We start from the raw sequence: 25,782 nt of genomic DNA on the forward strand, positions 1-25,782 counted from the left end.
ATATATATGCTACAGTAATGAGAACCGGGGATTGCTGGGAAACATGGAGAACAGATTGTCTCTATGCAAAACTTTTAGCTTTTTATTTTGAGGTAAAATACAACCCTGACATGCCATTTGTGAGATTCATCCCCTTATGTAAATTTTCTTTATTACCCAGCAATAGTCTTCCAAGCTTCTTATCACAAGTTCTAATTTATTTTTCTAATAATGGATTAAATATAACAAACGCAAAGTATATGGGTTGAATAACACGCAATGCATTTGACAGTATAAATCCCTTAGGTTTAATATATATGGGCCAGGTTATGACCACATTAGCTCCCACCCACACAGACAGACACACATAATTTCACCCCAACCATGTATATGTTATCTGCACACTTAAGTTTAAAAGGAGTTCACACATGTATGGTACCATTACAGTTATTAGAGGGAAAAAGTTGGTCAAAACAATGTGCATGTATTTTAAATAACTCATTCCATTTTCAAATTAAAAGTACAAAAGAAACAATATGAACTCATCTACCGTTGATTTCCAATCACCATAATAATTAAGGATGTATTGAAAAACATCTACAAGCATGGAATAGTAGAAATTTAGATGTGCAGCCCTAATTTAAAATTCTTAACATGGTAATCCATATGTTTAAACACCTGTAAGAGGGTGAAAAGCTTGACCTTAGCATGAAGAAGAAACTGTTCATGCATGCAAAACAGTTTGAAATAAACAACAACTCCCCAGTCCATTACAACACTTTGCCATGTCTGTTCTTACAGAAACCTGCATTTCAAATACACCATGTACAAGGGTCCATGATTAAACATATCTGTATATATATTATGACCTAATACTAAACCAATTCCCTTAAACAACATAAGAGCTGTTAAGTATCTCATTTTTATAAGAATATTAAAATTGCTATTAAAATGTTTCAAATTTCATCCACACTGCCACTGGCATCTCATTTTATCTATACAGTGCAGTTTTTATAATTCAATTTTATGCAAATAAATAGCTTAAAATTCCAACCAGAGATCAACAAAAAAAAATTAACAAATATAAAATTAACAAATGTAACTAAATAATATGCTACAGTAATAATAATAAAATTAAAATAAAAACTGGAAAGGGATGTTGGACTACGACCAGATCAAAGTCCTATGAATATATCAAGAAAAAGAAATGGTCAAGTGACATTAAACTCCTTCAGGCAACAGATCTTCAATTCACTTCAAGACCACAATTCACGGTTCGGCGACATTGGGATGGGAATATATGGGTGTTTTATTCCCCCCATAACAGAACAATTACCATTTGTGGAGAACTGTTGGAGCACCAGATTGGTAGAGACCAGACAGAAACTCTACTTCTGTTGGCAGTGACTATATAAAGATGGTCCTAGTTCCTAGCTTGGTGAAGATTGTGCTCCCATGCGGTAACACTTGTTATAGAGTCCTGGGTTCAGCAGGGAGGTGAAAGTTGGAGGGGCTGGGGGGAGGAATGTCCATTATGAAGAGGCTTCACTTGAGGCCGTTGAAGCCTTAATGCCTCTAACGCACAGCTGCGACATCAACTGATCTGAGCTCGTTTGACCGCTGTTGGACAACTCAGGAAACGGAGGGGTTCTGTGTTTCCATTGCCGTTGGCTCCTGAAAAAGATAATTTGATGATCACTCTCAAACGAGATTCATAAAACAAAACCAGATGCAGGAAAAACATCCTTTAATTAGAGCAAGAATTTCCAGCCTGACTGGAATCTAAGGCAGATTTTTGGTGGAAAATCCCATTAACTAAGAGGTAGTGATGAGAAATTGCCAGGAAAAGAGCTACTGACCTCTGTCTGGTTTTCTGAAGGCCCCGGGGTGGTCGCCTCTTCAGATGACACCTCCATCTTCTCTTCATCTATACCCTTGCGTCCCTCAACGCCATGCTCAGCTTCCCACTCCTGCAGGACCTCGTCCAGGTTGAAACGACGCCGGTAATTCACAAAGAAGTTTTTCACTTGAACAACAGACTTGTTGCCGATCACATCAGAAATGGCTTGGAAATCCCGTCCGTACTTCCTTATAGCTGAGAGAGGGAACCGAGGATTGACCAGAATTTCACTGTTTAAAACTTGTCATATAAAGGCCCACTGAAGTGCCTTGAAATGCGCCGCATTTTTCAATGTGTTGACGTAATTTCCCCTGAAACGGCTCCAGCTGTTAGCAGCTCCTCTCCTTTTTTGAACCAGCCAATAGCGTTTCGTTAATATACAGTTTGACTAGAGCGGAACTTTCTGTCTGGTAAAGCCAGTTTCCTCTAACCGTTTATCATCATAATCTCCTCCATATCACGTTAAAATGCAGCATTCTGTGCAGAATTCAAATGGGTTCGATATTTTTCGTTGTGTGCGCGGACTCGCGCATATACTCCGCGCTGCACTCTCGTGTCTGTGCACCCTAAATTTAGTTTAGTTTAAAACATGAAAACAGAAGTCTGTTTTCATGTTTTAAACTAAACTAAAATTCGCCTCAAATGAAAGCATATTTACACTGAATCGTTTCCTATCATATATATATATATATATAGTAAATGTGTGTTAACAACTGACCGATTTCAGCCGCAGCTTCAGCAGTGTAGGACGCGGGCATTAGATTCTAGAGAGCATTTTGATTGGACAGAAGATTTGATGAGAAAGTGAAGTCTGCGATGATATCATCAAAATCTGAGATTCGTTTTAACGGAAGTGAGAGACTGTAAGTTTTGAATACTTATATCTCCTAAATGCAAATGTTGTCAATGTTTTGGTTGTCACAGCTTATTCATAACTTTAAGGCTAACACAGTCATACTAAAAGCTAAAAAACTTCAATTTTGATTTCAGTGGGCCTTTAAATAATAATATTTTTATCCAACCAAGTCCCACAACCATTGAGAAATGTGGCAAAAATTACCTTGTACCGCAAGCAGCTGCTCTTCTGTGGTCCAGCGGGTATTAAATTTCTGATTAGCCTGAGGAAAACAAAGCACATTTATATATTTTTGTGAACAACGTTTACATATAAAAATGGAAAATATGGCCCTCTATGAAATATGTTTGGTAGAAAGGAATTCTAAAGATGACAATATTACCTCAGATGTCCTGAACTCATCCACACCTGTGTCTAGCTTATCTCTGAGGGCACTGTTGTGCTGTTTAATGCTCTGAATCTGTAACAAGAGATAAGGGTTATTTGCATCATTTTCAATAATAACATATTACTAAGCGCATCACATTCTGTCAGAGTTAATTCTAGCTCAGCCATAAGTATAAAATATAAAACACTGAGGCGAAAGTTGTTCCTGAGAAGTAATAAAACTCCAACCTGTCGTTTTATGGTGACAAGCTCCATATCCAGCTGTCTCAGAACACTAACTGCGGCCGGGCCACTGCTGGACATTGCAGTCACATCATCAGCGATTAAATGCATTCCTTTAGGAGGTTTCTTCTTCGCTCTATGTAGGTTCCTTCCAGCAAGACCCTGTACCTCCTTCTTGACATGCATTGACTTCTCTACAACATTCGCTGGCTGTGGAAAAACGGAGCCATTTGAATCTTTGATTTGATTTAAAAAATGTGTCTTGATGTAGATTGATATATGCACAGAGAATGAGCATTGCACATTAACAAAACAAGTTAAACAGATTTAAAATATATATTTAGTATTGTACCTTTTGCACAACTGCAGGTTTTGATTCTTGTTTCTCAGATGTTCCCTTTAAAAAAATAGATACCCAATATGTAAAGTGTAGTTAAAACAAACAAAAATAAATAAAATACAACAAAAATAAAAACATTAAACATGGAAGTATATTAGATTTTTAAACCCATCATCTTAGTATGATTATGTATAACTGAGATGCTATTGCTAAAAAAACTTCATTAATAATTTGCAGAAATAAGTCAATTTATATTACCTCTTTCTTTTCTTCCTTATTTGGCTCAAATTCAGCATCCCCTGGAGAGGTGCAACCATTTTCTTCTCCATCATCACTACATGAAAAAAATAACAACCTAAGTTTCAAATGTGACATTTCCTTTTCAACAATGCTGTGTTCTAAATATAGACGGCGCTAGCATTCCATGACAGCACGATATCTCTTAAAACCAGAGAAAACACACAAAAAGAGAATTCAAACATCCTATTAATATCTTCATGCTGACCTTTCCTCTCTGTCTCTCTTCTGTTTGCGTGCATGGCGGTCCATCACACTCGTTTTGCTGCGCGTTTTCTTCCATGAGTAATAGAATCTAACCAGGCTTGCAATTGACTTGTCTGGAAGCTGGTACAAAAGAAGGGTTTGTAAATCAAACACATAAGCGATGGAAACACACATACCATATTAATAAATAATTAATTATGATCAAAGCTGACACTGATTCAGTTGTATCTGAGTCTAAGCATTTGAATTTATGATTTGACAGAACACATTTGGTCTTCATATGCACCAGTGACTGTCCATTAATAAACTGGAATTCTAAGGCTCATCATGATTGGTTATTACATTATTTTGTGCATGTTTTACTTTAATGGTGAAAATAATTTCAGCCATCTCACTCACCATCTGCTGGATGCGGTGAAACGTCTTTCCGTGAAAGCTAAAACCCTGTTCAAACAGCACCTTGTCTTCAACCGTCCACTCATCTGGAAAAGGGGTGAAGTTGGGAAGATCTGCCAAAGATTTTTCGATGTTGTGTTTGTGCCAAAAAAGCATTCCCAATGCCTGTTAAATAGAGATATCCACATCATGACTGACATTTTAGACAGTTACAATTAAAACACACCTCATGTTTGATGCTGTGAAATTGTAAATATAAAAACATTCAACTAATGCAGTAAAGAACATTCTACCTTATCTTGTGAATTACAATAAATACATAAAAAGGTATTGAAAGTCATTAATTAAGCCTTAAAAAATGTACATTATAATTTTACCTGCTCCATATTGTACCCATGTTTTTCTTTGGCTATTGCAATATACTCATCCACTGCAAAAAAAGAAAAAAACGACAAAAACAATCATCAGAAGATGTATCAAAGAGAGTATCAAAATTAAATTAAATGTCTAAAACTAAAAATCTACATAGCCAATATAGTCAAATCATCATTTCCTTCTACGTTTAGCCTCCTCGATGCTACTGTGTGAATGATTTAAGCAACTAATTATAGACGAATTGTGTCATTTCTGTGCCACTACAGGCACCAAACTTTGGAATAGCATAATATTCTATGCAAATTGGTGAACTGACACGTATCTCACATACTCTCATTATAGACCCACTGAAGTGCTTTGAAACAAACAGCATGATTCAATGTGTTGACGTAATTTCCACTGAAACAGGAATACAGGGACACAGCCCCCCCCCCTTTTTAAAATAGCCAATAGCGTTTTGTTTACTATCACTACTCGCCATTGAGCTCAGTAGAGCCGCAGTTTCTTCCTAATCTCTAACCAGTTCTCCCCCAATCTCCTCTATATCACTTTTCTATATAGCATTCTGTGCAAAATTAAAAATGGGTCCGATACACATTTTGTGATATGCATAGACCCGCGCATATGTCTAGGCATCGTGTCTTTTGAGTTGTGACACTCACATAAAACCAGATTTAATTTACCCCACTGGAAAGCATATTTACACTGTCTTCTTTATCACCTATATAGTGAACTATGTGCCATTCACAATGTAGAAAATAGTATAAACAAGCAACCCTTTTAACAGCTTTAACGTTTATTATAATGTAGGGGGCGGGACACAGATTCCAGACAACTTTTTATTTGACAGAAAATCTGATGAGAAGCTGAAATGCAGAATGATGTCATCAAAATCATTGATCCATATGGCAAAGGTGAGAGTACGTTTTAAATGTTTAAAAGGGGGGTGAAATGCTGTTTCATGCATACTGATCTTTTTACACTGTTAAAGACTTTGAATCCCATACTAAACATGGACAAAGTTTCAAAAGTTAAGGTGGACGTTTGATGGGAGTATTTCTTTGTCAAAAATACTACTTCCGGTTAGTCATAAGTTTCGGCAAGTTTTTATGGGCCGTACGGACAATTCTACCGGAAGAGCGTGAGAGAGAGGGAGAGTGCCAAAGTAACAGGCTACCCCCATCAAAGCGCTGGCTCGTAGGCTGCGCTGCACAGGTGATGTGACTTCAAGAAATTAACAATGTCACCAAAAAAGTGCGTTTTTGGTTGCCAGACCAAGACAGCCCTGTACAGATTGCCAAAAAAAGGCCCAGTTCGACGCCGGATTTTCCGATCGCCTAATGCTGAATGATGGAGCAGTCCCAATGATAAAGGTCCCAACGTTAGAACCGCAGACGGTGAGTAAGACTGCTTCAAATGTCTGTGTTTTTGCCTATGCTCAACAAGTAGCCCAAACATGATCATGTATAGTTAATTGATCAATGGAGCATGCGATGTGTAGTGCGTGTACATTTCTTTAGCTGGCCACTATATGTGTAACTTTATGTTTGTGTATTGTAAAAGCACTCCAAACAACAATACACAAAGAGTGGGGAAAAATGATATACTAAATAAGCGCTCTTCTTCATTCAAATGCGCTACTATTCCATGTCTTTCTATGTAAACACTAGCCTGCCGTGCAAAACCAGTCCGCTTACTACAATTGTCTACACAAACCACGCGTAAACACACATACACACGTGCACAACTGCACTTCCCACATGTACACCTTCAAAGAAAAAAAATACGACGATATAATTCAAGTATAAATATGTAAATAACACAAGCCGCTAAGCATATTATATAGTTAGTGTATAACTTGTACCACATAGAGACGTCCTGCTCTAGTCGTTTTTGCTGCTGCTCCTGTTCAACTGCAGCCTCTGGGTCTGATTCCGGATCATAGATGTATGGCTGTATCTGATTAAAAGCCATTTTTTTTATTTTGAATAAAGTTTTTTCCCGCTGTTAGGGATGACACAGCTTTACGATGCACTCGACTCAACACAATAACAGCGGCGCGCACTCGTCATCCGCTCACACGATATGCCCCCACCCGCTCAGCTTTTTTCGGAAAGACTCGGAACAGTGCATCTTTCTTATATAATTATTTAAAAAATAAAGACTTTTCGGAGATATGCAGGATGCAATGCTACTCTATAGGTACTCAAGATTGACATGACTGACTGAAAGTGAGTGTTTCACCCCCCCCCCCCCCCCCCTTTAAATCAGGGCTCGACATTTAGCATGTTCATGTGCTTGTCCTTCAGACAAGTAAATCGGTCATTCACTTGTCAAGAGTAAAAAATTTGCTAGTCCAGATAATGCTGCATGTGAAACAATTTTTTTTTTATATAGTACATCCTGGCTAGTGTCTGTTGCACATGGCTTGGGAGAAAGTCCAGGGCTGTTTTTTAGCCCCAGTCTGTCCCTGATTGAACGTGTCGGAAAGAAATGGTTTTCGATTGTACTGTTGATACGAGAATCGCTGCTCGTTTAGTTACACGCGCATGCTCAGGATTAGCTGCTCGTGAGTTCATCAGTTCTCTCAGCAAAACATGTCTCAGTTCAAACTGTTGGAGTAGCAACATATAATTCAAGATATTAGTTTATTTCTAGTCGGAGGGACTATCACTAATGTCAGAAAGTGAGTAACTAAAGTAACTTGTGGGATCAGCGCTGATTTGAGCCACAAACCGTTTAGAACAATTCAGTCTGATCTGGTGAACTGGTTCGATCGGACATCACTAGAGTGATGATCCGATCGGGCTCAAAAGTGAAGATTAAATGGGTCGTGTTTGTGCCTTTCCGAATTGTGGCAACAGAATGTGAAAATTTGTAGCGAACACTTTGACATGGATGACTAACTTACACAGACACAACACAGACACACAGCGTGCCGGTTTAAGAAAAATGTCATTCCGTGGTCGAAGACGGGTGCAACCACTGTGGAGGTAATGTAAACTTTATCCTTCCATTTGGGCACACACGGCTTGAGGAAAGATGTGCAGTAATAAAATAATCATGCTTTACACACACAACGCTCTACCCCACTGGACTATTTGCCTTTTTTCCCACGGGACTTCAGCGCGAGAATACAGCTAACTTTAGCCGTCTAAAACACTATTTAGGTGAATTTAAACAATGGCTAAGAGGCTAAACGCATCTCATTGTCATGTAAGGGCCCTGTTCATGTTGGACAGACATTTTAAATGCATTTTATGTCTGCTAAGAGGCACAAAGACACCCTTTGCTTTTTTGCCCCCATAATTGCTGTTTAGCTGAGTGGGGGCTTTGGGCATGAACTGTAATAGCTGTGATGCAAGAACCAATTCGGTTCATTTTTTTCTATTGAGTGTACTCACCAGAGTATAACAATCAAGATAAACTTAAAAATTTGCCAGAGTTGTCCTTTAATGAGTGAGTCATTGAGTCGATTCATTCAGACGTCTGATTCATTCAAGAATGAGGCAGTCGTTTACAAAACAGGTCATTGAATTTTTGATTCAACCGATTCTTTCAAACACTGAATCATTCAGTAACACACACACCGTTTCTTTGAGACACATTAAGGTTCTGCTGTTTGGAACTTTGTTGCTTTGAATCTTTGTTTGGAACTATCTTAACTGCTGAAATAGAACAAAAACCCTCAATATTGCATCTAATATGTAAGTGACTAAATGTTAATTAATTGTCATATGAGATCAGTCATTTTCAATCATGATGATATTCAGGAAAACAGCACATTTGGTTGTGTGATGTTGTTTAACTGTATTGTGTTATAAATATAAAAACTCCACATTTTGAATGCTTACTGCGATTTCTCTGTGTGAGCGGCGCTCATTTGTTTTGATTTCTCCTCGCGATGCGCGAGCGTCAACAGCGCGTTTTTATACTGTCAGTTCATTACATTATATATTATCCACTATCACTAAATTAATGCAGAATCATTCCTGCATTTTGGTGATTCGTTAGTTATTTTTTGTTACTTGCGTTTTAATCAGGCTCTTGTCCGTCGGGCAAGTAAAATTCTCTTTCACTTGTCCCTTCAAGAAATCCACTTGTCCCAGACAAGCATTAATGTCGAGCCCTGCTTAAATGCTTTTTTCCTTTATTTGTAGCACACTAGCTTATAGATAACAGTAAGGCTAACATATTCATAAAAGGCAATTCACTAATTCACACTTACATCAAATTAAATTAAATCATAAAATTATAGATTGACATCTAATAAGAATTTGTTAGAATCAAGTGAGGAGATGGGATGGTGGAGGGATGCTAAAATGAAAATGGTCAACGAAAGAAGGTAAATCTGCTGTATATATACACACCTCTTATTGTTGATTAGCTTGATGCGTTGATCTGAGCGCGCTCCACTTGTGTTTAATTAGGTTTAATTAAGCACGTGCTTTAAATAAAAACATTACAAAACTTGATTGAACTTTAGATTTCACTGTTTTTCTTTAAAGATAGATAGTATTACAGACACCCCACCTCTCCCAGGAGGTCCGGGAGTCTTAAGCATATTGTCTTTGACGCATACAAATTATATACAATATCCTGGAAATTGAGTGAGGCGAGATAGAAGCCCTTTTTCCACCTGGTATTAACATGCATTTCCAGTCACAAATGGTCAGCGCAGACACATTACCATTTTCACTTGGCAGCATCTCTCCCGTTTCTGATGTGACCTGTTTGCATTCGGATTTCCTACTATTTCTTCACACTACGCTATCACTTTTTGGCACATACATACTGGTGAATGAACAAACTGGTGTTATGCAGCTTATGAGAATGAACAATATAACATTCTGTAGTAATGTAATTTTCTGTAAAGCAGGGGGAGGGGGGTTGCAATCTAGCAGAAATTAGTTTTTGCAGGGTAGGATGTCTTCACAACCGCTTTGAATATTCACTGGCTATCTGAACATCGCCCTTGTCATCCAGTGGTTGGTTAATTATCCCATTCTGGGCTAAACATACTAAACATTTTGTAAGCGTTCGCGTTTTCAGTGGAAATCACACTAGAAATGGCTCCCCGTATCATGCTGTGAGAGTAGAAAGCAATTTATCATCAAAAGAATTACACACTTCTGCTTTAATTAAAGTGTCAGAATAACACTGGGTAACATTATACAATTAGAAAGAAAAAGAATACCAATATTAATATATGAAAACAGTTATTGCTGGGTTATTATTTCTATAGCCAATTAACATCCTCATAAATGACTCACATTTGGCCTCTGGTATGCTCGGATTTGGAAACCACACCAGCATTCCCAGATTATCCCTCTCTTGGCTTGCCTTTGCAACTTCTGGTGACAAAAAAGAGAGACATTAGTGGGTTAAACAAGAACACATGCATCTATTTTGATTCCAAACTAAACCTATTTTAACAGCAATTTTTCACTCAAAGGCCTTTTCCTACAAAGCTTTAATACATCCAAGCCAGAACGTTTTACATAGGTAAAGGGGAAATATTACATTTTAGAATTATTTAAATTAAATTATAATTATTATAAGATATTTATATGTGAAATATTTCTACTAATAATAAGAACGCTATTCAATGACACTAATCAGGTGCTCATTATCCTCACCTCAAGTTTCAAATATCAAAGTTTTTTCTTTCATCTACTGTTTCGTTTTAGTTTAAACACATTTATGACCTATAACTGACTGCTTTCAATGTAGGTTGCCAACTAGATAAATAATTAAATTATTATTATTGCTGAATATGAAGTGCACTAAACGGACAAACTATTCCAACAACGAATAGTGTTTGAGGCTATTACGCCATCCACCCTGTGCTGTCAAATAAGCTTCCAACACTCAAAAGTCACAAACCAGGATCATAGTCGGGAACAACTGCCTGATACTGCAGTCCAACTCGCATCCCGCCCGCACCTTCAGAGCGACAAAAGAACAATTGAGATGGACTGATTACATTCATCATAAGTGTATGAACTTGTGAAGAGGGACCGAGGCTACCACCGTGACTTACCATGCTCGTCATCACTTGAAGAACCCGAACTTCCTTCCTCCCATGAATTGTTACTGTTCCCATTTGAAGTAAAACTTTTGGTCGGATTATTTACTGAGTTTCTGCCCCTTCTTTTACCCGATATCTCAGCGGTGCCCTTCTCTAACATCGCAGGCATCTTGAAAGCGAAACGCAAAAGAGCTTGAAGGAACTTGGGCTCGCTGACTGCTCGCTATAGCTAAGCTAACTCAGCTCAACTGCTCTGATCTGAAACAAATAACACCGTCCTGCACTAATGCAAACTCCCCAAACTGGCTATATTGAGCTACGAAGGCTTAAACATGTGCATCGAATACATAATATTTCCCACAGTCGTGATAATAAGTGAAGTTTGGCTTTGGATGGCGATAAAAGCACATACGGCTGCAGTGCTAGCAGTGAGGCTGCTCTAGCGTTAGCTCTCTCTCTCTCTCTCTCTCTCTCTCTCTCTCTCTCTCTCTCTCTCTCTCTCTCTCTCTCTCTCTCTCTCTCTCTCTCTCTCTGATTGACCTGCTTTAGCTAACGTCAGTTCCTCTTCAAATAAGAAATTGTTCAAACTTCTTCTGCATATAACGACAAACGAAATGATTTCTCCCAGTCCAAGCGTCAAAGTAGGGTTTGTCTAGAAAACATCGATGAGCACCAAAAGCAACTCTAGATAGAAGCATCATCAGCTCACACTTTTTACTTATAGACTAGTTCAGTGAAAACAATGCTTCCTTAATGAATGCATCCAGACATCAGGTATCAGCCTCTATAGCTAAACAGTTTACATTTATTTTTTAAAATAAGTAGCCTGTCTATATTTAAGTGGTATTGCTTAATTCTTAATTACCAGTAATAATTAGTTTCATAACCACCATAGGCATTGCAATGCCCAATATTTGATATTCTTGAACATTTGCTTTAATCTGCTCCATTACATAGGCTACTGCTCTGCTTCATAATACTCACGATTCAAAAAACTCAAACTGGGAGACTTATCATTCATATATTTAAACTAGAGCATGCGTGGCTTTTACTCAATTGTGTTGTTTTTTGTTTTTACATTTTTTGGGCAAAAGAAAAACCCTAAAAAGTGACAGTCATGTGCACATTAAATAATTCACCTAAAAATTAACATTGTCATTATAGTTTCTTAAATTTACTTTCATTCACTTTATACTTTTATTACATTTTGTTACTTTTAGAACCGGAACGGACCCCCACTTTTCAAGGCATGGTGTTTTAATAGCAACTTATTATACTACATGTATGAGACACTAGATAAAAATTGTTAGACTAACAACTGAAATGAAATTGCCTTAAAAATACAGGTGTGTTTATTCCAGACTAGCACACCTGACCTGCAAATTATTTTGTGTATAATAACATTTTAACATCTTAAAATTGATCAACAGTAATTGTGTTTGCAGTAATATACAGTATTGTTAGACAGGTTATTATATATGTAATAAAATCTAAATCTGATAATTTCTCATAATCTCAGAACCAGATTTACCTCATGTTGTGACAAAATGTTTCCAACAATACCCCACCCCCACTCGGTACAACATATCACAGAGTATATTGTAGATGTCGGGCAGAATCCTAATTTGTCTAAAAACACTGCATTAACAATGTTAATGTTGTGGCTTTGTGGTCAGACACATGCATGTGCCATTAAATTAATAACGTTCTACAAAAATCAAAAAAGAGTTACATGGTGTTTGACCAGTGAATTTCGAAAATACATGTTTGATCCATCATTTTACAGGTTATAAAGATAATTGTATGTGGGCACAAATTTATTTTGGCCAAACCCCACTGTTATAAAAGAGGAAGAGCTTTGCACAGACTATTTAAAGGTGCAGTAAGCGATTTCTGAGAAATGCTGTTGATATTTGAAATCATCAAAACAAACACGCCCCTACCCAAAATGATTGCACCCTTACTTTTATAGCCTCCCCCCCCAAATACACAAACACAATATGCAACACAGGCACCTCCTCCCCAATGAATATGCCCTTACTGCTGATTGGCTACAAATGTGTTGTGGTACTCAATCAGATTCACTTTCAAGCATAGTTTATTTGTCAGCAGTTTTTGGTAAGTCGCATAAAAAATAAAAAAAATCATTGGCACAGTTGATTTTTTGGGGGCTAATAAAAAAAAAAAAGGTTGCTTGTAAGGGAAATGTACATGTATGGTCGATGTTTTCTCCAACACATTGAGTTACACTGTCTGCTCACAGCTAATAGCTATCAGTGCAATAATACCTCCTCCCCCTCAGTAGAGAAAATTGTGATTAACGTTGCAGGCATGTGATGTTGTAAATGCAAACAATGTTAGTTAGTTAGTAGACGTTAATAGACACAAGTACATTTTCACTGCCACCAACAGAGATGAGATGGAGAGGAAACATGATATGATGGACGGTTCAGGGCGGAGAGGGACCTAATTGATTTTTTTAAAATATTTTATTAATGCATTCATCATTACAGGCCAAACCTATTCTGCTCACAGGTCAGAGGATAGTGCGTGCCATTCTACTTTATTGTAATTTGAAGATATTTGTAAAAATATTTTTTGTTTTTTCGCTTGCAAACTCAGAGTGGTTTAATATGTCATTTATTATGTTGCAGGCCAATTTATTTATAATAAATAATTAATAATAAAGTGTTTCTCGGCAATAACTTACTGCAACTTTGAAATGGTAGTCTCAATGAAAAATGCTGCCACTGGCACGGAGCAGAGCGAGTGTTCTCAGTTCATTTCTATGGAGGTGCGTGTCAACTGGCTATGAGTTGAGCTTCACACTCGCACGTCAGCGTGAAGCTCAACTCATAGCCAGTTGACATGCACTGTAAGACACTCTTCTAAGCTCTTCGAATATAAAACTTCAGCCTTTTAATGTTTTTTGAGTAAAGAAAATGCTGTACTTATTCAAAGAACCAGTTCCTTATTTACTCTTGCTATATAACCTATGCAAACAAGCAGAGTCGGTCCAAATATCATGCTACTCCATTCCTGAGGCAGGGAGGGTGGAGTTATGAGTTTTGGCAGACATATTGAGGAGATACAAGATTCCAGTCACAATTTAAACTCATTTTAATAAGTTTCATTGGTTAAATATTTGCAAAACCCACAGACAGACATATGGAGACCATAATGATTTATGAAAAAAAAAAATATATATATATATTATATATTATATAATAATAGGGCTTGACATTAACTTTTTTTGCTCACCAGCCACTGTGGCTAGTAGTTTTCCAAAGTTACTAAAAAGAAAAAAAAGAAAAAAGCAATCACAATACTTATCCGCTAGATGGCGCACATGCTCTCCAACACACACCTCAGTCCCCCTTTGATAAGGCTCCACTGTTGTTCCTTTAGTTTATTTTAGACATTCCCATAGTCTGGAGTTCTAAGCCTGGTTATAGCCCAGTTTTATACATATATTTTTTTTAAAACTTTGACATAGCTTACTTTTGCCTTTGACTGCTTCCAAAAGAAAGAAAAAAAGGAAATATTGTGCATATTTCTATAATTAGCCTAATATAACTAACGGTAGAAAAACAACAATACTTAATCGTGCTCTATAAAAATAATAACAAACTTTTTTCTCAGACTAGCATGATAAACAGATCGGAGCGCATGGCTCGACCTGTGAAATATTATGTAATGGGAGTCGTGCTGAATGTACTGAATGCGCGGGGGTCACTCGATATGGCCCAAACATACGCACACACGCCTTCTACACTAATAGGTTGGAGGCACTTTGCACCCTCGTGACGTGCGTTAGCATCCAATGGCAAAGAGCGCAGCGATATGCGCAAAACTAACATGAGCTGCCCAGCATATATAAACTCTCGGTTGACTTTGTATTGGGGTTTGAAGGCGGGTGAACGGTTTTAGACTCTATCGTACAAAGTTACATTTTATATTCTGACAGATGTTACATTAGCAGCTCTGGCTGCATTGAACACCAAGAGAAAGGCCGTTAAATCTAAATAGCCCCCTTAAAACGTGTATAACGGCGGAAATCACAATGCCTTTGGATCTGGGGATGTACGAGAGTCGCGCGGATTATAAATCCCCGAAACAATGCCAAAAAACCTCATTTGCATTTTATCAGGCTGTACGGGACCTGTTGCCAGTGTGGGTCCTGGAGGACATGCGGACAATGGAGGTGTTTCATTGGGAAGAGGACGGACAGGCGTGCGCGTTCTCCCCGTCTGAGGCGTTTCTGTACGCGCTGGTACATGATCACCAGCAATACGCGCGCTATTTACTCAACAGGTTCTCCACCCGCGCGCTGGAGATGTGCAGCAGAAGTTTCTGCTGCTGCCAGGCATCCAACACACCGCACCTGACCATAGCGGTCCGCTACAACCGCATAAACATCCTGAAAATGATTATGGACACCATTAAAGAGTTCACAGACTGCGAGAGGCGCAGCTACTTGAACCGTCACGGATGCGTCCATACCGACGGCAGCAAGACCGCGCTGCATCTCTCTTGTGATTTGGTGCGTCCTGAGTGCTTGATTCTGTTGCTGGGTCACGGCGCTTGTCCTTACGCGACGGACCTGAATGGGAACACCCCCCTGGACTGTTTGCTCGGACAGATTTGTCAGAGTGACTTTGACATGCGGACGAAGCGCGTCTGCCTCGGCTACCTCATTTTATTCATGCCCACCTTTCGCTTCCAGATGAAGAGACAGTTGCAGGACAATGCCGACGTGTGGAGGGGTCTTATAGGAGAGCAGGCCTTCCAGTTGCTCTCAGGGTCATCACCTCCTTCACTGTTCGTTCAGGCCATGCAGAAGCTCAGCCAGTCCATTCCCAAAGAGCAACTGGACTCGCTGCCTGACTTCTTGAAACCCCTGGATTTTAGACTGGATCAAGCTTAATGTTATAAAGCACATCGTTTTACTCCATTGACTCTTGAAATATTCAGGTTTAAAAGTGTGTATGTGGCAAGCTCTGTAAATATGTGAATAGTTTGGTGTTGTACATTAGGATACACTTGCGTTGTGAAAGACACTGTAAAATGATTAAATATATATATTTTTTCAGTTGTTGCCTTGGAGCCTCTTGTTTCAGATTTAGTTCATTCAAGATGCATTCTGGGTCTTCCTCTCTGTCTTAAACATAAACAGTGAAAAGTTTTGGACACAATTACTCATCTTTAATATTAATATTTACCTTGATTTAGGATAACTTAAACTTTAAAAATAGCACTATTTAAAATAATCACAGAAGCCAAAAATGTTAAACAAATCAAAACATATGACATTATTCAAAGCCATTTACTGCACCTTCTGCATGGGCCATTCTGTCAAACTTTTTCTCAACTATTTTTGAACTCATCCACTTGAAAAAAACAGCACACACACACACACACACACACACACACACACACACACACACACACACACACACACACACACACACACACACACACACACACACACACACACACACACACACACACACACATAGTGTTTCCATGTTTTATAGGGACTTTCCATAGGCGTAATGGATTTCAAGGACAAGGATTTTGGATATTGCCATCTTTGTGGGGACATTTTGTCCCCATAATGTAGGGATTACACACACACACACACACACACACACACACACACACACACACACACACACACACACACACACACACACACACACACACACACACACACACACACAAAACAAGTTTTGCTGTGTAAATGAATATTAATTCACATTTTACTGTGCATTTATATTTTGATTTCAAGCATTTAAACACAAACATTTTGTAAAATACTACAATTTAAAACAAAAGCTGTATTTTCAGCATCATTCCTCCAGTCTTCAGTGTCACATGATCCTTATATGCTAATTTATTATCAACATTGAAAGCACATTTGTGCTGCTTAATCATTTTGTGAAAACAATTTCTTTCAGGAGATGTGGTCTCCACTAGACCCCTAAAGGTGTGCTGTGCTATCTGGCACCAAGATGTTAGCAGCAGTTCATTTAAGTCCTGTAAGTTGTGAGGTGGGGCCTCCATGAATCGGACTTGTTTGTTCAGCACATCCCACAGTTTCTCAATTGGATTGAGATCTGGAGGCCAAATCAACACCTCAAACTCTCCTTTTTTCATTTTCCCTAATATCGCTCCATCTCTCCTTCGTGTTTGGAAGAACTTTTCTGGTGCTATTTTTTTCAGATCCCACAGATGCTTGATTGGATTGAGATCTGGGGAATTTGGAGGCCAAGTCAACACCTCAAATTCGTTGTTGTGCTCCTCCAACCATTGCTGAACCATTTTTGCTTTGCAGCAGGGCGCATTATCCTGCTAAAAGAGGCCACAGCCACCAGGGCATACTGTTTCCATGAAAGGGTGTACATGGTTTGCTGCAACAATGCTTTGGTAGGTGGTACATGTTAAAGTAGAACCCAAGGTTTCCCAGCAGAACATTGTCCAAAAGCATCACACTGCCTCCGTCGGCTTGCCTTTTCCCATAGTGCATCCTGGTGCCATGTGTTCCCCAGGTAAGTGATGCACACATACCCAGTCATCCATGTGATGTAAAAGTAAATTTGATTCATCAAACCAGGCCATCTTCTTCCATTACGCCGTGGTCCAGTTCTGATGCTCACATGCCCACTGTTGGTGCTTTCGATGGTGAACTGGGGTCAGCATGGGCAGCCTGACTGGTCTGTGGCTACGCAGTACCATATGCAACAAACTGCAATGCATTGTGAATACCGACAACGTTCTATCAGAAATTAATTATGCCTTTAAAAATTACATCTTTAATTATCAGCACTAACTTCTTGAGCAATTTGAGCTACAGTAGCTCATAAGTTTGATTGGCTCACACAGGCCAGCCTTCATTCCCTACGAGCATCAATGAGACCATGTCGCCGGTTCACCACTGTTCCTTCCTTGGACCACTTTTTACAGATTCTGACCACTGCAGAATGGGAGCACCCCACAAGAGCTGCAGTTTTGGAGATACTCGGACCCAGTCACCTAGCCATCATTATTTGGCCCTTGTCAAACTCGCTTCAATCCTTATACTTGCCGCAATTCATTTTTTTCATTTGCTGCCTAATACCCACTAACAGGTGCAGTGGTCATAATGTTATGCATGATCAATGTATATATCTGAACTTTTTTGATCAATTATAGTGTAAATTCAAGTGCATCCAAGCATTTGTTAGTGTACATAATCTGTAATATCATAATATTGCAATTAAATCACAACATGCAGAGAAACTTATTGTAAACATTTTATTTGGAAGTTTGTCATGACTAAGCATGGAGCAAAGACCGCAGAGTTTAAGTCATAGTTTAATATGAGTTCACATTTAGCTGCATCACCACTTAAACCTCACTGGCTTAGCATTACATGTCCAGTGTACCACATTTATCACTTTAATCTGACTTACAATATGGTCTAAGTGCAGAACTGAAACTAGTGGGGCAGAATGGGCCAAAAATGGCAAATGTAAGTCATGTACATAGCAAAAACAACTTGCTGCGATGCTTACATGGTCATTTCAATCTAACTGCATATGATGCATTACTGAAGTGTCAAAATCTCAAAAGGAAAGACTTCACAGTCAGACAATAAAGAGAGGAGACGAAAAGAAACATCAGACCTAGCACTGAATTAATATTTAGTTATCTATGCTAGATGCTCATCAAGATGCGTTCTTTATATGGACATATATGAGGAATGCTTGTCTAGCATTATTATATTGTTTTCATACCAGACTATGATAGATTCTATCAACCAAGTAGTAAGTTCAAATAGTTTTTCTGTTTTAAGAGTTAAAAGTCAAACCGTCCTTTTAAAATACCTCACATAAAACTGCAACACATCACTACAGTGTAGGCAGAGGTAAGTCCTGCTCTCTATACGACTCACAGATATGTGCCAAATGCTACCATTATTTTACTCCTGTCCAGAATTTAACAAGGTACAAGTGTATTTACAGATAAAGCTGAATCCCTTAACTTCCTCAACTGACGCAAACATAAACCTAATTCTTTTTGTCCTGACCAAAAACAAAACAACACCCTGCCTTTCCAAATGCCCTCTTGTTTGTTAGTCTAAGTTACATTGTGATATATTCCTGGACCTATATGTTGTGTGTTTAATGAAATGACTTTAGATATTTACATAATCTGTACTTTCTAAAGCAGTAGACTACAGCTACAGCATAAACAGATTCACATTAAATATTTCCCTATGTAGTAAGCAAAGTGCATTAGGATACACTACCATTCAAAAGTTTGGGGTTAATAAGATTTTTTTTTTTAAATGTTCACGTCTCTTATACTCACCAAGGCTGCCTTTATTTAATCAAAATACAGTAAAAAAAATGTGAAATATTATTGCAAATTATTATTATTTTTGATTGCAATGTATTAAAATGTAATGTATTCCTGTGTGATGACAAAGATACATTTTCAGTAGCCATTAACTCTAGTCTTCAGCATCACATGATCCTTCAGAAATCATTCTAATACACTGATTTGGTGCACAAGAAACATTTCTTATTATTTGCTGTTTAATATATTTCAAATTAATTGGAGAAAAAAAAGTAATTTATTATAGCTTTTGATCAATTAAATGCCTCCTTCCTGAATAAAAGTATTAATTTCATTTAAAAAATAAAATAAAAAAACTGATCCCAAACTTTTGAATGGTATAATGAAGCCTCATTCTTAAATCGATACAAGTAACAAAAAAACAGCTCTAACTGTGCATGTGGATATCAAAACTTAATGCATAATATGCTGAATAAAACAAAATGGGAAAACATTTTCAGGTCACAAGGTGCAAATGGCATTTAAAAAAACAACACACACCCTTAGGTAGGAGTGTAATATACTCATACTGTAAGTACTTGAACGATACGAGGGTAAACGAATGATGACAGAATTTTCATTTTTTCAAGTGAACTACTCCTTTAAGATGAAATGAGTAAAGTGCCTAGAAAGAAATTTCACAGAACAGTGATTCTGGGATGCTTTGACACAATTTGGCATCTAAATCACCTCCCACTCTTCCTCCAGCTCCTCTCCACTCAGAGAACCCGTGTTGACATGGTTTTTGCTCCTATTGTTTTGCAGAGTCTTAGTAAGACGCTGGTTAAGAGCACCATTAGGAGAAACTGCCCACAGTTCATCCATCGGGGTCACTGCAAAAAGGTTGCTTGCTAAGTTACCATGTATATGTGCAGGTGTTCATTTTATCATTAAATCAATTCTGAACACTCACCTGCGAGCCAGCTGACCAGTCCTGGGATCTTCTTCCAGTAGTCTCCAGCAGGGTTTTTCTCTGTAATGCCGTATCGACGAGCCACTTCACCGTTAGAAAGGCGAACCCAGGCAGTCCTCATGCTTAAAACCAGCTGACTTGCCTGAAGTCCTAGAATTTGGAAAAAAAACAAACTCGAACCAATGACTATTCAAACAAGTTCCTGCTCTAATTAAACACCTATCAAAGTGAGTTGAACTCTGAATCAGGCAGACAGTCTCAATACAAGAATAATAAATACAGTGAATGTGATTATGTAATGAAGGTATACCAGGAATGTGCTCCCAGGCAGTCCCAACAGGCATCTCCTCAGTAATGCCCATGCGCACATGCACATTGCCTCTGTTATCCAGACCCCACAGCATGCGGTCATTAGAACTAGTCTGAATTTTCACCAGATGAAGCCCAGCAGGCTGCTCAAAGAGAACACGAGAGTAAAAAAAAACTGTATAAGGCTGGTGAAATAATGACATGGTGTATTCCAAAGGCTAAATAATCCCTCACAGGTCATGGTAGGAACTGTTCATAAAAATAAATAAAAATATTACTGTAAATAAGAAATTTAGTATGGAACTAGTATTCGACTGGTCAGCTATAAACAAAGAGTGTTTTCCCCCCAAAATTTGGCACTTATTACACATTAATTATGATACTAGTTTCATACTAGTCACTAACAAAAGTTTGGAGTCAGCAAGATGTTTTAGTTTTTGAAAGAAGCCTCTTGTACACAACAAGGCTCATCCTTTGGCTATTGATACATTACAAAAATCAGGCATCACATTATGACCACTGACAGATGAAGTGAATAAAACTGATTATCTCTTCATCACGGCACTTGTTAGTGGGTGGGATACATTAGGCAGCAAGTGAACATTTTGTCTTCAATGTTGATGTTAGAAGCAGGAAAAATGGGCAAGCGTAAGGATTTGAATGAGTTTGACAAGGGCCAAATTGTGATGGCTAGACGCATGTGGTGGGTCAGAGCCTCTCCAAAATTGCAACTCTTGTGGGGTGTTCCTGGTCTGCAGTGGCCAGTATCTATCTAAAGTGATCCAAGGAAGAACAGTTGTGAACCGGCGACAGGGTCATGGCTTATTGATGCATGTGGGGAGTGAAGGCTGGTATTCTCCAGTCAAATAGACGAGCTACTGTAGCTCAAATTGCTCAAGAAGTTAATGCTGGTTCTGATAGAAAGGTGTCTAAATACACAGTGCATCGCAGTTTGTTGTGCATGGGGCTGCATAGCCGCAGACCAGTCAGGGTGTCCATGCTGACACCTGTCCATCATCGAAAGCGCCAACAGTGGGCATGTGAGCATGCTTTGCTCTGATGAATCACATTTTTAACAGTTACAACACGTGGTGTGTCCTCTTTCAGCAGGATAATGTACCCTGCCACAAAGCAAAAATGGCTCAGGAATGGTTTGAGGAGCACAACGAGTGTGAGGTGTTGACTTGGTCTCCAAATTCCCCAGATACCAATCCAATTGAGCATCTACAGTGGGATGTAGATGGGACAATAGCACACCTTCAGGGGACTAGTGCATGCCTCGATGGGTCAGGGCTGTTTTGGTAGCAAAAGGGGGACCAACACAATATTGGGAAGGTGGCCATAATGTTATGCCTGATCGGTGTATGATAATACTTATTCAGCAAATGCTTTTAAACCATTTAAGTGGAACAAGACTAAAGAGAATGACAGGGCACCAGAAGAAAAAAAGTTCTTATGCCCAAATTGTCGAGAATTCTCAGAAGAGCAGTCTTAAATGAGTTAAATAATTTAATGAGTCTTAAATTAATGCAAACAGTGCTTAATTACAGACAAAAATTGCAATTAATAAGTTAATTTGATAATAACAGCACTAATTTAATATATTTAACGCAGCACTAGGTAACTTTTTAACCTTCATAATATATTTTTTAAGACTCTTGTGATGATAAATCAACTTACAATAGGTTGAATGACACGTCTGCCATAGCCTGATGGGGTCTGTATCGTTTTTAATCGTACTTTTCAACTTCGGGTTTCGGGTAGTAACCCGAGAACAAAAAGAACTACAAAATTCGACAGCTTTACGGCATATACGTCACTTCCACCAACACCCACACTTCTTTAAATTAGGACGTGCGAGCCCAACTTTGTTCGTCGGATAATATAGTCATGTCCAAAGCGGGAGAGACAAATAAGAAAGAAAAGGTTTTGTTGGAGGAAAGCAATAAGAGGAAACGAAAAAGTGATGGGATTAAAGGCAGGACGAGGATCAAAATGTGACCAGCGTTTGCTCGTCGGCGTGAGCTGAAGGAGGCGCGCCCGACCGATGCTGGCCTGTTATGGTGATTACCTACCACTCAAACATTGAACTGAAGTATCATATAGATTCTGTAAAACGGTAACCAATAGACTACTATAATGACGCTGGCTTGTAAACGTGAGCATCGTGATTATTTGGCGTTTGAAAAAAATAAAACCCATGAAATTATATTCATATGACATGCTGAAACATGCCACTGACTGTAACGTTACCTGGGATGAAGACATTTCACACGCGACGCCAGAAGAACTCTGAACTCCTCTTGCAGTGTTCAGGGGAACTGTTAGTGCTGCACCGACCCGCGGCGCCACTTTTATGAAGTTATTTGGCCCGCACCGCACCACTGTATATATTTTTACAACCCGCCGCGCACCCGCGACCATTAAATAGACATACGGGGTCCGCGGGTTATGAGAAGACCCACGCAACACTAGTTCAGGGCTATCAGGGTTGTCATGTCAACAAATGCACGCGCGATGGCATCCGCTGTTGTAAGATGACAGATCTTACGACAGTAGTTGAGGACATTATTTTTTCCAAACTGTAGGGGGACCCCGAGAGCAAAAGTAGCCAAGTGCGGGTTTAAAAGGATAGTTCGTCAAAAAATTAAAATTCATTCATCATTTACTCATCAAGTTGTTTCAAACCTGTATAAGTTTCTTTGTTCTGCTGAACACAAAAGAAGATATTTTGAAGAATGTTTGTAACTAAATAAATCATGGACCCCATTGACTTCTATAGTATTTATTTTTTACTAATGTGGAAGTCAATGGGGTTCATCAACTGTTTGTTTACCCACATTCTTCAAAATATCTTATTTTGTGTTCAGCAGAACAAAGAAACTTGTACAGGTTTGAAACAACTGGATGATGAGTAAACGATGACAGAATTTTTATTTCTGGGTGAACTATTCTTTTAAAATGGAATTTATTCCTGTGATGCGAAATTTCCATCATTCCTCCAGTCTTCAGTGTCACATGATTCTCCAGAAAGAAATCATTCTAATATGCCAATTTGCTGCTCAAAAAACATTTATTTTTTCTTATTCATGTTGAAAACAGTTGTGCTGCTTAATATTTTTGTGAAAATAGTTTCTTTCAGGAATCTCTGGTGAATAGAAATGTCAAAAGAACAGCAGTTATTTGAAATTTAAAAGTTTTAACATTATAAATGTCTTTACTCTCACTTTTGATCCATTAAATGCATCTTTGCTGAATAGAAATATTAATTTCTTTCAAAAAACTAATCTCAAACTTTTGAACTGCATTTAAGTAATATACTATGTGCATATTAGTCTACATTACAGTGGGAATTTTGCAGCCAATAGTCATGTCAAATGCTTGTTTACCTGTTCAGGAGGTTCAATGCAGATCCACGCAGGGAGCATCATGCTGGGGTTCAACGGTTGCGTTCCAACCCGAAAATACACCATTCCATTAGCATCACATGCCCAAACATTCTGACTGCCACAAGACAAACTGAGAAACTTCACGTGCCCTGTGAGGAGAGAGTAAAAGAGAGATGTCACATGTCAACACGATATTCCAGTGAAATATGATTGGTACATGAGAGGTTCAGAGACTGAACATCCCATCCCATTAATATTTCCATAGACTGTGGGATTCTTACACTATCCAAAACCCAAATGAAATAGCATACCTTTTATCAATAAACCAATATGATTGATCATTCAGGTCTATAGCAAAAACAACATGGGATTAGTTACATGCAAAAGTTCTAAAATGTGCCAACCTAAAGTATGGGCAACATTTTTTAATACAAGTTTCATGTGTTGATTCATTTGTACTAGAAATATTCAGCCATAATAATTCATCTGAGGGCGACTGGTAAAATGGACTGTGACCTTGTGCAGTGTCCCTGGGATATGACATACATCATATCTAGCACCATTTCACTACTGTATACGTCAAGGACATCCAGCTATTTTTCTATTTGTGTCCAGAAAACAATGTCCTTCAGAAAGTAGCCTACATTCAGTAGTGCAATAATCTAGAACTGTACAGAGGTCTTGTCTGTGCACTATGATATGATAGAGAAACCTTGACATGACATTTACACGTCATGGCACGTAATGAGAGGCTTTGTGTTGAGGATTTTGATAGCAAATCTTAACATAACATGCGATACACTGGCACACATTCTCTCCTTGTGTTGTCCATCACACTTTCCATAACAGTATTCATTTCACTGTGTGATCACATATCTATGGCATGAAATAAATAATCACCATGTAAATGCAAAATGTATACTATATTGTTAAAAATTAAGATTTTAAATTAATGCATTTCAGCAAGGATGCATTATATATATCAAAGTAACAGTAAAAACCTGTATAATGTTACAAAAAAAAGACAAATAAATGCTGTTTTTAAAAAGATTAATCCTGGTTGCTAGAAAAAAAAATTAAATAGAACAATGTTTTCAACATTATTTAATAATAAGAAATTAGCTTTGAGCATATTGATTCCTGAAGGACCATGAAGAGTGGAGTAATGGCTGGTGAAAATGTCAATTTTGCCCTTTATAATACACCGCTCAGGCATAACATTATGACCGGTAAACAGGTAAAGTGAATAACACTGATCAAAGCATCTCCAAAACTGAAGATCTTGTGTGGTGCAGTGGTCAGTATCTATCAAAAGTGGTCCAAGAAAGGAACAATGGTGAACCGGCAACAGGCTGACAAGTGTGGTCTGAGCAATTTGAGCAACAGTAGCTCAAATTGCTCAGACCGCTCAAATTGCTCAGACCACACTTGTCAGCCTGTTAATGCTTGTAAGAAGTTAATGCTGGTTCTAACAGAAAGGTGTCAGTATACACAGTGCATCGCAGTTTGTTGGGTATGGGCTGCATAGCTGCAGGCGCAGACCAGTCAGTTGCCCATAATAACATCCATAATATCCACCACCGAAAGCGCCAATAGTGGGCATGTGAGCATCACAACTGAACCCCAGTGCATCACTTATCTGGGGAACACATGGCACCAGGATGCACTACGGGAAGAAGAAAAGCCGACGGAGGCAGTGTGATGCTTTTGGCAATGTTCTGCTGGGAAACCTTGGGTCCAGCTATCCATGTGGATCATACCACCTACCTAAGCATTGTTGCAGACCATATACACCCTTG

General features: G+C 38.5%; 3 protein-coding genes across 4 annotated transcripts in view; 1 reads left to right on the top strand and 2 right to left on the bottom strand.

Annotated features, from left to right (window-relative positions):
* Window positions 1-263: 263 nt before the first annotated feature.
* On the bottom strand, window positions 264-11,567 carry rcor1 (REST corepressor 1). Its single transcript, XM_067455201.1, has 13 exons — window positions 11,003-11,567; window positions 10,846-10,905; window positions 10,233-10,313; window positions 4,962-5,014; window positions 4,588-4,749; window positions 4,190-4,308; window positions 3,943-4,018; window positions 3,697-3,741; window positions 3,351-3,554; window positions 3,118-3,195; window positions 2,940-2,997; window positions 1,839-2,074; window positions 264-1,653 (listed from the first exon to the last, which is right to left on the bottom strand). The coding sequence occupies exons 1-13, from the start codon at window positions 11,157-11,159 to the stop codon at window positions 1,612-1,614; spliced, it is 1,371 nt and encodes a 456-aa protein (XP_067311302.1). The 5' UTR covers window positions 11,160-11,567; the 3' UTR covers window positions 264-1,611.
* A 3,321-nt stretch (window positions 11,568-14,888) lies between these two features.
* Window positions 14,889-16,082, top strand: ankrd9 (ankyrin repeat domain 9). Its single transcript, XM_067454543.1, has one exon. It carries the CDS (start codon window positions 15,054-15,056, stop codon window positions 15,915-15,917), a length of 864 nt encoding a protein of 287 aa, XP_067310644.1. The 5' UTR covers window positions 14,889-15,053; the 3' UTR covers window positions 15,918-16,082.
* Window positions 16,083-18,272: 2,190 nt separating this feature from the next.
* tecpr2 (tectonin beta-propeller repeat containing 2) overlaps window positions 18,273-25,782 on the bottom strand; it is a 26,735-nt gene continuing 19,225 nt past the window's right edge. For both annotated transcript variants that reach the window (XM_067455202.1, XM_067455203.1), the window contains exons 17-20: window positions 23,984-24,132; window positions 20,596-20,737; window positions 20,286-20,435; window positions 18,273-20,205 (exon numbers count right to left, since the gene is read on the bottom strand). In XM_067455202.1, the coding sequence (XP_067311303.1) occupies window positions 20,054-20,205; window positions 20,286-20,435; window positions 20,596-20,737; window positions 23,984-24,132 (593 nt within the window). In that variant the 3' untranslated portion in view covers window positions 18,273-20,053. The remainder of the gene's footprint in view (window positions 20,206-20,285; window positions 20,436-20,595; window positions 20,738-23,983; window positions 24,133-25,782) is intronic.

The sequence above is a fragment of the Pseudorasbora parva genome, chromosome 10 (genome assembly GCF_024679245.1).
Source record: "Pseudorasbora parva isolate DD20220531a chromosome 10, ASM2467924v1, whole genome shotgun sequence".
Lineage (NCBI taxonomy): Eukaryota > Metazoa > Chordata > Actinopteri > Cypriniformes > Gobionidae > Pseudorasbora > Pseudorasbora parva.